The 13,699-nt window shown below is 49.7% G+C and overlaps 1 protein-coding gene across 1 annotated transcript; it reads left to right on the top strand.

Annotated features, from left to right (window-relative positions):
* The first annotated feature begins 8,041 nt into the window (after positions 1-8,041).
* Positions 8,042-13,330, top strand: LOC135389726 (uncharacterized). Its single transcript, XM_064619758.1, has one exon. It carries the CDS (start codon positions 8,042-8,044, stop codon positions 13,328-13,330), a length of 5,289 nt encoding a protein of 1,762 aa, XP_064475828.1.
* Positions 13,331-13,699: the final 369 nt, after the last annotated feature.

Genomic DNA, 13,699 nt, shown 5'->3' on the forward strand with positions numbered 1-13,699 from the left:
GAAGAGCGCCAAGTGCACGGCACTGGTGTCCAGGGTTACTCCATAGGCCGATAACTACGCTGCAAGCATACGAGCATTTAGTACATTTTGTGGTGCGGTTCGACTATACACTAGTTGCTGGACACGGATATTGGACGTGCGCAGTGGACATACGGCTGGACACCGATTGTTGAAAGGGCTGATGTCGACTGTGGGCGTATTCCCATTCAACACTTTCTCCAACACTGATCTGAGAACAAGGCTGTACCCAACGCTCCCGGTGCACTCTGCCCCTCGTACCTCGGTACGTGCTTCTACTAAACGGTCTTACAGAGCCACGAGCGCGATACGCGCCCCGACGTAGTTTCCAGGGCGTCTCATTCATTTTCCGTCGTCCCCTTCCCCCATACATAACTGAGCGAGAGCAGCACTTACGCGCTGCGACCTGCAAGCTGGGGCATCAGAGTGCATAAAGAGCGCCACGCTCCGGAAAAAGAGTGACACCTTTTAGTAAAACTATATCGCCTGCGAGCATGAATAAGTATATCGCGTCCAAACCATCACTGATCGACCTTCGTGTCCGGCTCGTAAACCTGCGAAGGACAGCTCCACACGTATCCCCTCTTAGACGTGCGAAAGGTGGTGTGAGGAGGGAATGTGGATTCATTGGAGGACATTGCACGTCTAGTATCACCCAACTGAAGTACAAGATTTGTTCTCATGGCGCCACTGAGGCCGAAGCTTGGCATTGATACTGGTGACTGAGGGTTTTTCAATTGTAGCCCGGGCGCAAATACTCACCCCGTGAGCAGTTCGAATACTTCTAGAGGGAACAGGCAAGCCTAGGCACGTATCATTTTCTGCAATGATTTATTTTTATTGGTATTTTCATTGGTATTTTTTATTGGTATTTTCTTCTTTTTTATTCCGTGTCAGCGCCGCGACGCAACTGTGGCTATGTGCGGCATACAGGTGTAGACCAGACAGAGAGAGGACAGCAGGAAGGAGTGGGGGACAGGGAGGTTAGTATGCGTCCTGGGCCGACTTCAGGGGGAACTGTGCCGACATTCCTTTGGAAAGTCTTCGGAAAACCCAGGGAAAACCTCAGACAGCACAGCCGGTGGTATAGGATTCGAACCCACCACCTCCCAGTCTTCAGCACGACCTTGGCTATCACCAACGAGCGGGACGCCTTAACCCGCTCGGCCATACCGCTGGTATTCTTGGTCGTATCTTTGTTTGGGCGTCAGCTGTCAGTATCAGAATGTCTCTTCCGGATAGCTTCCTCTTACGACATTCCTCTTCGGTGTGGCTCATCTCTCGTATCCCGACCGTCTCATGGGCACCGTGGCTTTCCACAGGAGGACCTGCTGTTTTGGTCACTACTGATGCACCTGCAGACGCACACCGCCAATTTGTCCTGTTTTAATCTGTGATATACGTTACCCATTATGGTGATGTCGATTGTGCTTTTTGTCATGCATCCTAATGCCTGCTAACCTAATTCAGGGTCCAGCCCTGCCCTTCCTCATCAAATGTGAAATAAAAAGTATGACCACCAGGCAGCCTGTTATACATCGGCATCGAATGTGTGGGCCTTACGATCGCCAATGTTTCAGTAGCGTTTTTGGACACCATAAGAATCCTTCGATCCTTATTGTGAAGGGGCTCATTATTTCATTCCCCACATCCCCAACAGCAATGGGGGTAGAGTATCGCCGCTGGCGATGAAACTCCCCATTCATCATCTAAAATAATGTTGTTGTTATTTGTTGTTGTTTCAGTAGCCTGAGCCACTGTTTAGTTATGAAGAATGTACCATATCCGTGCTAACCACAGGTCCTCACTTTGCATGTCAGTGTCCGAGACAGAATAGCTCTTGCATAGCACAATTGTGTTCGGATCGCAGGAGTGCTAACAAGCTCACAAAGTTTTGCTTGTTGTAAACCGGCCCGTGCCTATCCCACATAAAAGTCATTACATACTGGTTTTGGCATCTGGCCATAGAAGCATCGCGTATAATGTCTGCCATTGTCCCAAGATAACTCTCCCGGGCCTAACCTCCACCTGCTGCATGCGATAGCTCCCCTAGCACATGCCCACTTTCGACACCTGTTGCTGGACTCACGCTGGCTATATATACGAACAACTTGTTTTGCGTTGGTACGAAGCGTACGTCCTACTGGTACGGTGAAACACCTCATCCCATTGCCCATAAATGTCACTGTTGTTGCTCCTACTGGCATGAGTAGTGCGCACATGTTACACAAGGACATCTGTTCAAATATACATGCACACCCAGCGTATATATGAGATAGACCCAAAATGACGAGTTGTACTTCGAAAACTGGGGTTTTGTGGAACATTATAAGCTCGGCGGAGGACATAGAAAAGTGGAGAGGTGCGCTCCATTACAAGTTATAATTGATAATTCGTGGTTTTATGTCACTAGAAAACTACGATCATGAGCGACGCCACAGTGGCCGGCCTGTGCGGGTCCAAGTTTGCCCATCCTGAGGGGCCGAAATCCCAGCACACGGCAATCGTCCCTCGCGGTAGATGGCGTGTCTAATGGCGAATTCGGGTGGTCATTTCCTGGCAACTTTTTTTGCCAGATCCCGCCTGTTCTCGCCAGTTTTTTACCAGATCTCGCATGTTCGCGTGGCACTTTCCGAGCGCCAGGAATTTGCCCGCTAGCATTTTATCCTGCCTGCGCCTCGAAGCGGCCGGGCAGCGGATTGTTCTGCAGTCGTCCTGTCTACTTCTACCCTGTCCTTGTCTTCTTGCTGCTATTCGTCATCTTGTCCAACTATATCCGGTGTCGTCATATCCGCATCGCGAGGGTAGCGAGGGCCCTCATTGGCGCACATGACGAAGTTCACGTGGGTTAGCAGACGACAGAAACCGGAGACGAGCGACCGCCGTGCCCCTAGCGTGATCCGAGCGACTAAAACTGCTAGATTCCTGGCACTCATGTTCAGGTGGCAACGGTCACGTGATCCAGCGCGGGCGCCGACCTAGCAATTTCCGAGCGCTGGGCCCTGTTGTCACGAAATGACCACACGAATTCGCCATAAGCCACTTCTACCCTACCACGAAGTTGGGGGCGTCCTTGGCAGGGTTCGTATCCCAACGCTGGGTTCAGTAGGGGAACACTCTACCAACTGATCCACTAACGCCGGTTCCTTTACAAACACTAATTTACCTAGGTTTAGGAACTTATCACATTCAGACATCTGAACTTGTTTACGTTGTCGCAACATTGTAGGAGCAGAATAAAATACAACCGCTCCGGGTCACTGCAAGACGATCTGTAGTAGGAGTACTTATAGTACATGCAACCGTATACTCGGAGCTCACAACGCGGGCTATTTACGTCGAGAACAATGAGAGCAAAATGGCAACAAAGACCATTCACGAGAACGCCAACCGACTCCGAAACACCTGCCGTCATTAAACAAGTTGCCTCGTAGAGAACATCATTTTGATAGTGTCGGCCTGCCCATAGAGAATGGCCGAGCAACATTCACTCTATACCGAGCATCATTCAGGGTATGGTCCCCTCGACGAGACCCCCCCCCTCCAGGCACGTCGGTAGACAATGTTGGCAGCGGAAGTCGCCGTTTAAACTACGCCGATGACTCTCACGTGAGATTTTCTTTCTGCTCTCTCTTCGCCTCACATTTTTTTGGGGTGGACAGTGCAACAGGTGCACTTTGAAGTCGTCCGTGCCTGTATAATCTGAGCTGTGTGATACGGCTGGATTAATAAGGGCTAGCTAGGCAGAAGAAGGAGAGGTCCTTTTGTTCTCCGAAATAGGAAAGGGGGATTTTGTTGGGGGGGGGGCAATTATGGCTTCTCTGGATGAGGGAGAACGTTTGGGGTGGTCAAGTTCACCTGCTGCGGCAACTGTTGTCGTCTTATTTTTTTTCTTTCTTTTTTGAGAAGATAGGATGGTTGTGGCGGTTGATGTCATTACTCGCGGAATTTCATTGGCGCCGTTCATATGCGCAGTGTTTGTTTTTTCCTGATTTTTTTTGTCCGTGGCCAGCACCCTTGAACAGCGTAGCTATCACGGGGTTCGCTCAGGATAGGTATCTGGTCACTTTGACTATTTTGTAGCGCCACCATTCGTTTGCCGACTGTGAACGAGTGGAAAGTGATGCTGTATTAGTGCAGGCTAAGCAAGGTGCAAAGCAGCTGCCACGTGGGTGAATAACCACATACATGTTTTTTATTAGATTCTTTGTGTGAACTGGTAGGCCTTGAGGTCTAAGAGGTTTGATGTCTGGTAAGAGAAGGTTACCCCTTTGTATAATTCATGTAATATCGCATTATATTTTGATCATATCGAAAATGCAGACATTGTATACTTTTCTTGCAGGTGACTTCTGCTAAGACGACGAACCGAAGGCAGCAAATATTTTTTTTTTTTTTTTGTGAAGGAAAAAAGGAAATAGCGAATTGATCTAAAGGTGTTCACGATCACAGCTCTGGAAACACAATGGGCCAACGATTAGTAATACAGTACTTTGTTTCTCACTTTTATCTCACACACTTAGTTGTTTCCAGCAGGAACGACAAGTAGTGAATAGCGGTGACGGTAGTGTTATAGTCGATTGCCGAAGCTAAAAAGGTACTTCACCACACAACACACATGAACGTGGTACGAAGACAGACAAACAAAAATACTAGAATATCAACTAGAAAATAAAAAAAGTGAAAAAGCGAAACTGAAGGAAGTGAAATCGACTAGTACAAAAACTCTTGAACAAAAGATCAACTGAAGAGGATATTAAAATACGAATACGTCTTTAAAATACAGCGTTTTGAGCACGGTACTGAATGAAGATACATACAAGTCCGATCAGGAGACAAGAGGGATATCATTATGAAGGTTACTCCCCCACGAGAGCGTCATTGCTGCGAAGTTCTCTTTTCGGAATCTACACGAGTTTGTTATGCCTACATAATTCCCATGATTGACACAAGCTGAAAGGGAGCCACATTGTAAACTTGCATCGTTAATGATCTTCCTACGTGTTTCACAACTCCGAGGCGCCAACGCTGCGCATCATTTCAACACAGAAGGGCGAGAAATTGTATGAAACCGTTCACGCATGACGCGCTTTCTTTCCGCATGATTGGTTACCCACACGGAGGTATTCAATTAGTCGCCGCCAGCTTTATTTATTTTTTTATTTTTTTGGTTCCCCGTCGGTTCTTTTTTGTGACGATTTTTCGCGGTGGGGTGGCGCGTGCCAAGGTCACGTGACCTATGGTTTGCGCGTGCGTTTGCGGCGAGCACGTGCGTGACGAGACACGTGAAAAGAGCAGCCCACGCCCCCTTTTCCTGTCTGATTCTGACGTGTAGTTCTCACCTCGGTACAATCATTAGAGTGTTGCAAGGGGTACACATTTTTCGGTTACGGATGCTGTTCTATATGCCGCGTATAGATGGCGTTGAATAGAGAGAAAGACTTAGGGAAACATTATTATTCTTATTTTTTTTATTTATCTTCGCAAAGTTCGGTCCGTTCCACAGTTTCATAAGGTTTAGTGCACGTAGAAGCAGAGCCCAAACGGAACTAAACTTCCCGTGGTGTTCCTGGGGATATCCTTTCCCGGAAATTCGGATCTCCCTGGGATACAGACATTTCTCCGACGGACGTCGCCCACATCTCCGAGTGGCCACGGTTTGGACTTCCCACAAACATCCGTCGTTTGTCCGCACAGGAAGTTACACGGAGATGCCGGGACGTGGACATCTCTGGGAGCTACATGAATGGACGTCCATAACTGTACATCCGCAGGATGTACCGTAACGACCGTTTGAAGAATTGTCCGAATAGGGTCCCTGATGGGATGTTGCAGGGAACATTATCAGAGGAGAGAGAGAAACATGGCAAGGTGGTCGCGTCGTGAGTTCGACTTTCGCTGAACCAGTTCAATGCCTCAAATCAAAAGCAGTAAGAAACACGGACGTTATAGTGAGTTAATACGCCAAGCAGTTCTTGAGTCCAGTATTATCGGTATGTGATATCCATTTCAGGACATGGACGTTGGGATCTATTTCGAACTTCCACAGGAAATAGTGTTCTGTCTGGGAGCTGAGGTGATGTTCAGAGACATCCGTGTTACGATACAGGCGCACACGAAGGGCCGTTAGGGCGCGCTGACGCACGGTCGCGCAACGACGACGACGATGATATAGGAACAATAATAGTATGGAGTAAGCCCAGCAACATGTTTTCTGTGTTGAGTGGCAATCTCATGTTGTTCCATGTTTGAGTGGTCACTTGAGTGCTTAATTTCACCGTCTAAAGGTAGACAACTTCTGAAGCTCATCTCGGAAATCCCTGTATATAGCTAAAATGTACCTCGTGTAGTCACCTATCATACCGTGTCCCTTCAATATTTTCTCTGATATCAAACTATCAATCCTCAGACTAGCAAAAATTACGCTCGCTGCTTTCCTTTTCATTGAAGCAGCAGCCACCCAAGAACAATGCCCACTTCTCTTCTCCCCACGTTACTGAATTTTTCACGAAGAACCGTTGATCTTCACCCTTGGCTGCGCACATTAACGTCTCCAAAACTACGCCACCTGCATGAGACCATGACCGCGTATGACCTTGGCTCTTCATTATATCACTCTCCCCTCCCCCCATTCTGTCTCCCAAACTTTCACCCAGTTCCACTTTGTTCTCGTAGAGCTTTTTCATCAGAGCGGAGTCCCCGTTGAGCACGACGCGCAGTGTGTGGTACCGCGTAACATTCAGTAACATACATACACGTACCAATTACTCGGGTATTGAACCAGTTTATTCGCGGATCGCGAGGAGATCGGAGTCTGATTGTGTGCGATATTTCCCTTCCACGCGGTGCCTTTCTCGGAAAGAGGAAGGTGACAAATCGGCTGCTGCTGCGGGGGCTCGTTGGCGTTGGCTTCAGCTGTGGTTGTCGGTTGTTATGTAGACCAAGGTTGCCCGCGGCCCAATCCTGACAAATGCCGACAAATAGGGGTTCTACGTCGAGGGACAACTATGACCATTGGATTGGATTGTGGATTCTTTTTTACCATGCTGAGTGTCCTTGGAGCCTCAGCACTTGGTACTTTGCGTACGTGGTACAGCACAGTCCGTGCCCGGGATTCGAGCACGTTGATCTTGCACTCTGAGCGCGAGCGGCGATCATCTGAGCCACTGGAGCGTTTTCTTTTCTTCAGATCGTGAGCTAGTGGGAGAAAGTGGGTCATGCAAACGAGTGATGTTTTTGTAACCCGATGTTATACGCACGCGAACAGTATGCTCACCCCAATAGTGAGTTTTAGTATACCGTTGATAAGGTTATCGTGTCTATCAGAACCAATCGCAGTCGTGCGTGACTCAGAATCTTATCCACTGATTGGTTCCGGTTGATACGGTTCGACGCAAGCCACCTTATCAACGGTCTGCTAAAACTCTCTAATATCACAACCGACCTACATACGGTACACTACCTACATACGGTACATACCTACATACGGTACACTACGAAAAAAATAATGGCGTCACAACTCCTTTCGGGGAGTAAGTAGCTTGTCCCTACGAACTCTCTTTTTTTGGAAGTCAAATTTATGCCCTCCAAATGGAGTTCCATTTTTACTCCATCCTCAAGGAGTAACTATGACACCAGTTACAGGTTGATACAAAAACGAAACAACGAACGAATCGAACGGACACTTGTTAGACGACCCCTTAAGGGCCAGACATAAACAGAAGACCACGCATGTAACCAAATACGCGGCAGGTTGGGGCCTGGAACGTGACTTTAACCGAATTGGACTTCGTGATATCTCCCAATGTACGCACTTCTATTTCCGTCTGTTGTACAATAAAGTGGTGTTCGTCCGTCTTCCTAAGAGAGCAGTCGTGTTTTTCTCCTCTGCGGAGCAGCGCCAGTTAGAAGCGATTTTGTACGAGTGACAACCTCACTAAAGAGTCACATTAATATACTACATGGTGCCGAAACCCGGGACTAACTGCGCTGCAATCAGAAAGGCCGACTGCATCTAGACGACATGGACCGCCTAAAGGGCAAAAGAGCCGCGCGACGAGCACAAGTTACGAAACTGGTGAATGAGCTGGCGGAACTTCGAGCCCAAGACAACGTCCACAAGACAACGCTAGAGAGCCTACTCGCCCGACTCATCTCTAACGATACAGAGTTACGACAGATTAACAAAGATGTTGAACCACTACTCAAACCAGATGAGCTCGAGGAAGAGTACCCAACCATCATCGCCTACGAGGACGAAGCTCATGGTGCTATAGCGGAACTTCGAACGAGGATTGCCGAGACGCAGATCACCGAGCAACCGACAACTCAGAACCCGTCTGTGCCCACATCATCAGGAGCGGAAAGACCACGCGCTGGAGCTAAGCTGCCGAAACTACAGCTGCAGTGCTTTGCTGGCGAGTTAACACGCTGGCAAGCATTTTGGGAGCACTACAAGACGACCATACACGACAACACCACCCTTGCGAAGGCTGAGAAGTTCCAATACCTGCGTTCATTACTCCGAGGATCGGCTGCTTCAGCCATCATGGGACTTCAGGCTACGGAGTCATGTTATGATGACGCCATAGAGATCCTGAAGGAGCGATTCGGAGATCGGAGCCGCATCGAGAGGGAACATTTGTCCAGGCTTCGCAGTCTGCCTGCCGTGAGATCAACCGGCGACGTACACGGACTGAGAAAGTTGTACGACCACGTCCAGAACCACGTACGCGGACTGCGCGCCCTCGGCGTTTCAAGTGAAAGTTACGCCTCAATGATGGTGGACATTCTGTTTACGTCGCTGCCGCAGGATATGGTGGTTGAGTATCATCGGTTGGCCAGGTATACGTCGACCGACGAACAAGAATCGACCAGCGGATCGGAGTCCGAAGCAGACGAGGGGTTAACAAAGGTACTGAATTTCCTTCGCATTGAAATTGAGAGTCGGGAACGCTCAGGAGTACGAGACCGGAATCAAAATCCAAACAAAGGCAATGGATCCGACAAAAAATCGAGCAGCTTTATTCCAACGGGTGCAGTGCTGCAGAACGGCGTGCAGTTGCAAAACAAGTGCTTCTTCTGCGACGCTTCCGATCACGCTGCGCCACAGTGCCAAGGCCGCCTCTCTCCATCCGAAAAGAAGAACAAGTTAGCAAAAAATATGCGCTGCTTTAGATGCACAAAAAGAGGCCATCGCTCGAAGGACTGTCGTGCAAGGATTACTTGCGATCACTGCGGAAAACGGCATGCTTCGTCCATGTGCTCCCCTCCTGAGACAGGCGAGAAAAACGAAAGTCAAGTGGAGAGTACAAATATTGTGGCGATAAATACTGCCCCAGTAGGGCAGGACTCCAACGTCCTACTGCAAACGTTTCGAGCACGGTTAACCTCCGGTTCAAAGACCACGTATCTTCGGGGACTAATCGACGGAGGTAGCCAGCGTACCTTCGTGCGCGAAGATGTAGCGAAAAGACTCAAGCTCAAGGTAGTGGGGGAAACGTCACTGCAACTCAACACCTTTGCCAACGATACCACCACTAGAAGACCAGTGGTAAAGGTGAAGATTGTGCAGCTAGTGCTCCATAGCCAATACAACTCCGAAGCGTACATCATCGAGGCCCTGACGATCCCATTTATCTGTAAAGACCTCACTGCCACACCGACGGATAATGAATTCATACGTTCTGTCCGCCGTCACAAAGGATTCATTGCAGACGAGGTGACGTGCCCAAATATTCCCGGCGAATCTGGAATCAGCGTTTTAATTGGGTGCGACCACATGTGGCGGCTGCTGAGCGGTGAAGTATGCCGAAGCAAGGACAACGACAAGTTGGTGGCAATCTCGACAGTTTTTGGATGGACGTTTCAGGGACCAACGACGTTATCTGCCCACCTCGGCATCGACAGCACAACTGCTGTGTGCGTGTTGCGTGTGGGTGTAACAGAGAAACCCCCACCGGACTATCTGAAACGATTCTGGGAGTTGGAGAGCGTGGGAATTGTCGACGATGAAAAGAACAATACGCTGATCAATTCATCCGTCATGGAGGAATTCGAGGAAAATATCACGTTCGCTGATGGTCGATACCAAGTTGCTCTGCCATGGAAAGCAGGGATGACCACATTGCCCGATAACCTAGAGGTGGCGAAATGCAGGCTACAGAGTCTCGTGCGGCGGCTACAGCGAGATGGCAGCGTGAGGGAGTACGACGACGCCATAAGGGCCTACGCCAAAAACGACCACGCAGAAAGGGCAACTGTCGACGCGCGGGATTCGGACTGCACGTGCTACTACATGCCACATAGAGCGGTGATCCGCGACAGTTCCACTTCCACAAGATTACGGGTCGTCTTCGACGCCTCGTCTCACGGTCACGCAGCCACGTCCTTGAACGACCATCTTGAAAAGGGTCCGAAACTGAATTCCGATCTGATACCCATTTTGCTGCGCTTCCGCATGTACAAGATTGCGATTACGGCAGACATTCAGAAAGCATTCCTGCAAATCAGCATCAGACCATCAGACAGAGATGCATTGCGTTTTCTCTGGTTCTCCAGCCCGCCTTTTCCTGGTGCCCCATTGCCAGCACTTGAACATTGGAGAATGACCCGCGTGCCTTTCGGGACTTCCGCGAGCCCATTTCTGCTTGCGGCTACTCTGCAACATCATCTGCAAAACACGAAAGGAACCGACGAGGACATTGCCGTCACTTTGGCCAGCTCCTTTTACGTAGATGATCTGCTCATGGGTGCCGATACGCTGGACGAAGCAAGGAGAATCACCGCGGGAGCGCAGGCCATAATGCAACGGGCAGGGATGAGGCTGAGCAAGTGGTCATCGAGTGCCATGGAGCTGCAAAGTGTTTTCGAAGAGCTGAACACGGACAACTGCAACGTGAACAAGCGACTGGGAGATACTGAAGACAGAAAAGTCCTTGGCATCGTTTGGGACAGAACTGGTGATAACTTCAGGTTTTCTGCCGAACATCTACTGATCACCATGACCGCCGCAACGCCGACGAAGCGCAGCGTGTTGCAAACATGTGGCAAGATCTTTGACCCGCTCGGTTTCCCCGCTCCTTATACAATCAGAGCGAAGATTTTATTCCAGAGAATATGGGAGCGAGGACTGGACTGGGACAACGAGCTCCCAGATGACTTGTTACAAGAATGGAAATCATGGTGTGAGGAGTTGCCGAAGCTCGGCATCATTTCACTGGAACGATGCCTTACACCTGTGAATGGGACCGGCTACACGGCGGAGCTACATATATTTACCGACGCCAGCCCTCAAGCCTACGGTGCATGCGTCTTCGTACGGACGGTAGACGACATGGGAGCTGTCAAGGTGGGGCTGCTGTTCGCAAAGTCCCGCGTGGCACCCATCAAGAAGCTCACTCTGCCACGTCTCGAACTGATGGGTGCGGTGATCGGGATTCGAATTGCCAAGCTCGTGCGTGATTCGCTACAAATCCTGTCAGGCGAACCAACCTACTGGACGGATTCCACTATTGTCCTCAGCTGGATCAAGGGTGACTCAAGTAGATGGAAACCGTTCGTCAAGAACCGTGTGACGGAGATCCAAAGCAACAGTGACCCATCACAATGGCGACACTGCCCTGGGGCTTCAAACCCAGCCGACGCTCTTACTAGAGGACTGAGAGTGGACGTCCTGGCGGAATACAAACAGTGGTTCATCGGACCAGAATGGATGCGCATTGCACCCGAACTCTGGCCACCAACGAGTACACAGGAAACAGAGCTCGACATGGTACAAGAAGAGCAACGAGTACAAGACGTCGCCGTGAATCACGTGCAGATAAAAACCGACTTGCTGTTGAATCCCAAAGATTACAGCAACTACCAACGCATATTGCGAGTCACGGCATGGATTTTTCGGTTTGCGGAAAACTGCCGGCGAAGAAACCGCAAGAACGGTCCACTCACCGCTGAGGAAATGGACAGAGCCGAAATATTCTGCATCAAACAAGTACAGAGCGATGCTTACGCAGATGAGGTGCTAGCCCTTTCCCACGGCTTGGCACTACAGAAGTCGTCAAGGATAGCGGAGCTACAGCCATACCTCGACGGGAATGGACTCCTGCGACTCACTGGAAGGCTGCAGTGCGCTGAAGAATCCGAAGAAATTAAACACCCCATTCTGCTGCCAAAGGAGCATGAGCTAACTCGACACATCGTGGAGGCGGCACATCGTCGCACTTTACACGGAGGACTCCAGGCCACGCTCTCGGAGATACGTGAAAAGTGGTGGATCATTCGAGCCAGGCAACTGGTAAAAACAGTCATAAACCAATGCAGAGTATGCGCCCGCTTTCGGGCATGCCATGCAACAGCGCCTACGGCGCCTCTACCTGCAGATCGACTTGAGCGGACACATCCCTTTGACACCACTGGAATCGATTTTGCCGGTCCACTATATGTAAAGGTGAGCGACACACAGGTGAAATCCTACATAGCTCTGTTCACCTGTGCCACCTCAAGGGCCGTCCACCTTGAACTGGTGTCCGACCTGACTACTAAAGCATTTGTAATGGCGTTTCGACGTTTCATTTCACGAAGAGGAGTGCCCTCAACAGTGTACAGCGATAACGCCCTCACATTCAAGAGAGCGGAACGTGACATCCGCAATTTATGGAACGTTATCCGAAACGAAGAGGTACAAAACTTCGCTTCCGAACACCGGATACACTGGAAATACATCGTTGAACGTGCCGCCTGGTGGGGTGGATTTTGGGAGAGGATGGTTAGAACTGTAAAGCAGTGCCTCCGACGAGTTCTCGGACGACAATGCTTGACATTTGAGGAGATGACAACTGTCTTGCATGAAGCGGAGGCAACCGTTAACTCTCGTCCACTAACCTACCTCTTCACCTCACCGACCGAGCCAAGTGCACTGACCCCGGCACACCTTTTGATCGGGCGTACTTTGACTGCACTACCTTCGCCACCACCCAGCACTATTAGGCCATCGACTGCAGCAGAGCTAAGAAAGCGATGGAGACACCTCCAAACTGTGGCCGACCAATTTTGGCGACGATGGAGACGCGAATATCTGCTGGAGTTGAAATCTGCCCACGTTGCCAGAGTGGACAACCCAGTGGGGATCAAGGAGGGGGACGTAGCTCTCCTACATGAAGACAAGATTCCACGTCACTTGTGGAAATTAGTTCGAATACTGGAGCTCTACAAGGGAAGGGACGGCCAAGTTCGTTCCTGTGTTATCAAGTTGCCGTCTGGTCGTATCACACGAAGACCAGTGCAGTTACTCTTCCCATTGGAATGTCTGTAGAAGAAATGAGTTATCAAACTCATTTGGGGGGGAGGATGATACAAAAACGAAACAACGAACGAATCGAACGGACACTTGTTAGACGACCCCTTAAGGGCCAGACATAAACAGAAGACCACGCATGTAACCAAATACGCGGCAGGTTGGGGCCTGGAACGTGACTTTAACCGAATTGGACTTCGTGATATCTCCCAATGTACGCACTTCTATTTCCGTCTGTTGTACAATAAAGTGGTGTTCGTCCGTCTTCCTAAGAGAGCAGTCGTGTTTTTCTCCTCTGCGGAGCAGCGCCAGTTAGAAGCGATTTTGTACGAGTGACAACCTCACTAAAGAGTCACATTAATATACTACACAGGTGTCGCGGTGGCA

The sequence above is a fragment of the Ornithodoros turicata genome, chromosome 3 (genome assembly GCF_037126465.1).
Source record: "Ornithodoros turicata isolate Travis chromosome 3, ASM3712646v1, whole genome shotgun sequence".
NCBI lineage: Eukaryota > Metazoa > Arthropoda > Arachnida > Ixodida > Argasidae > Ornithodoros > Ornithodoros turicata.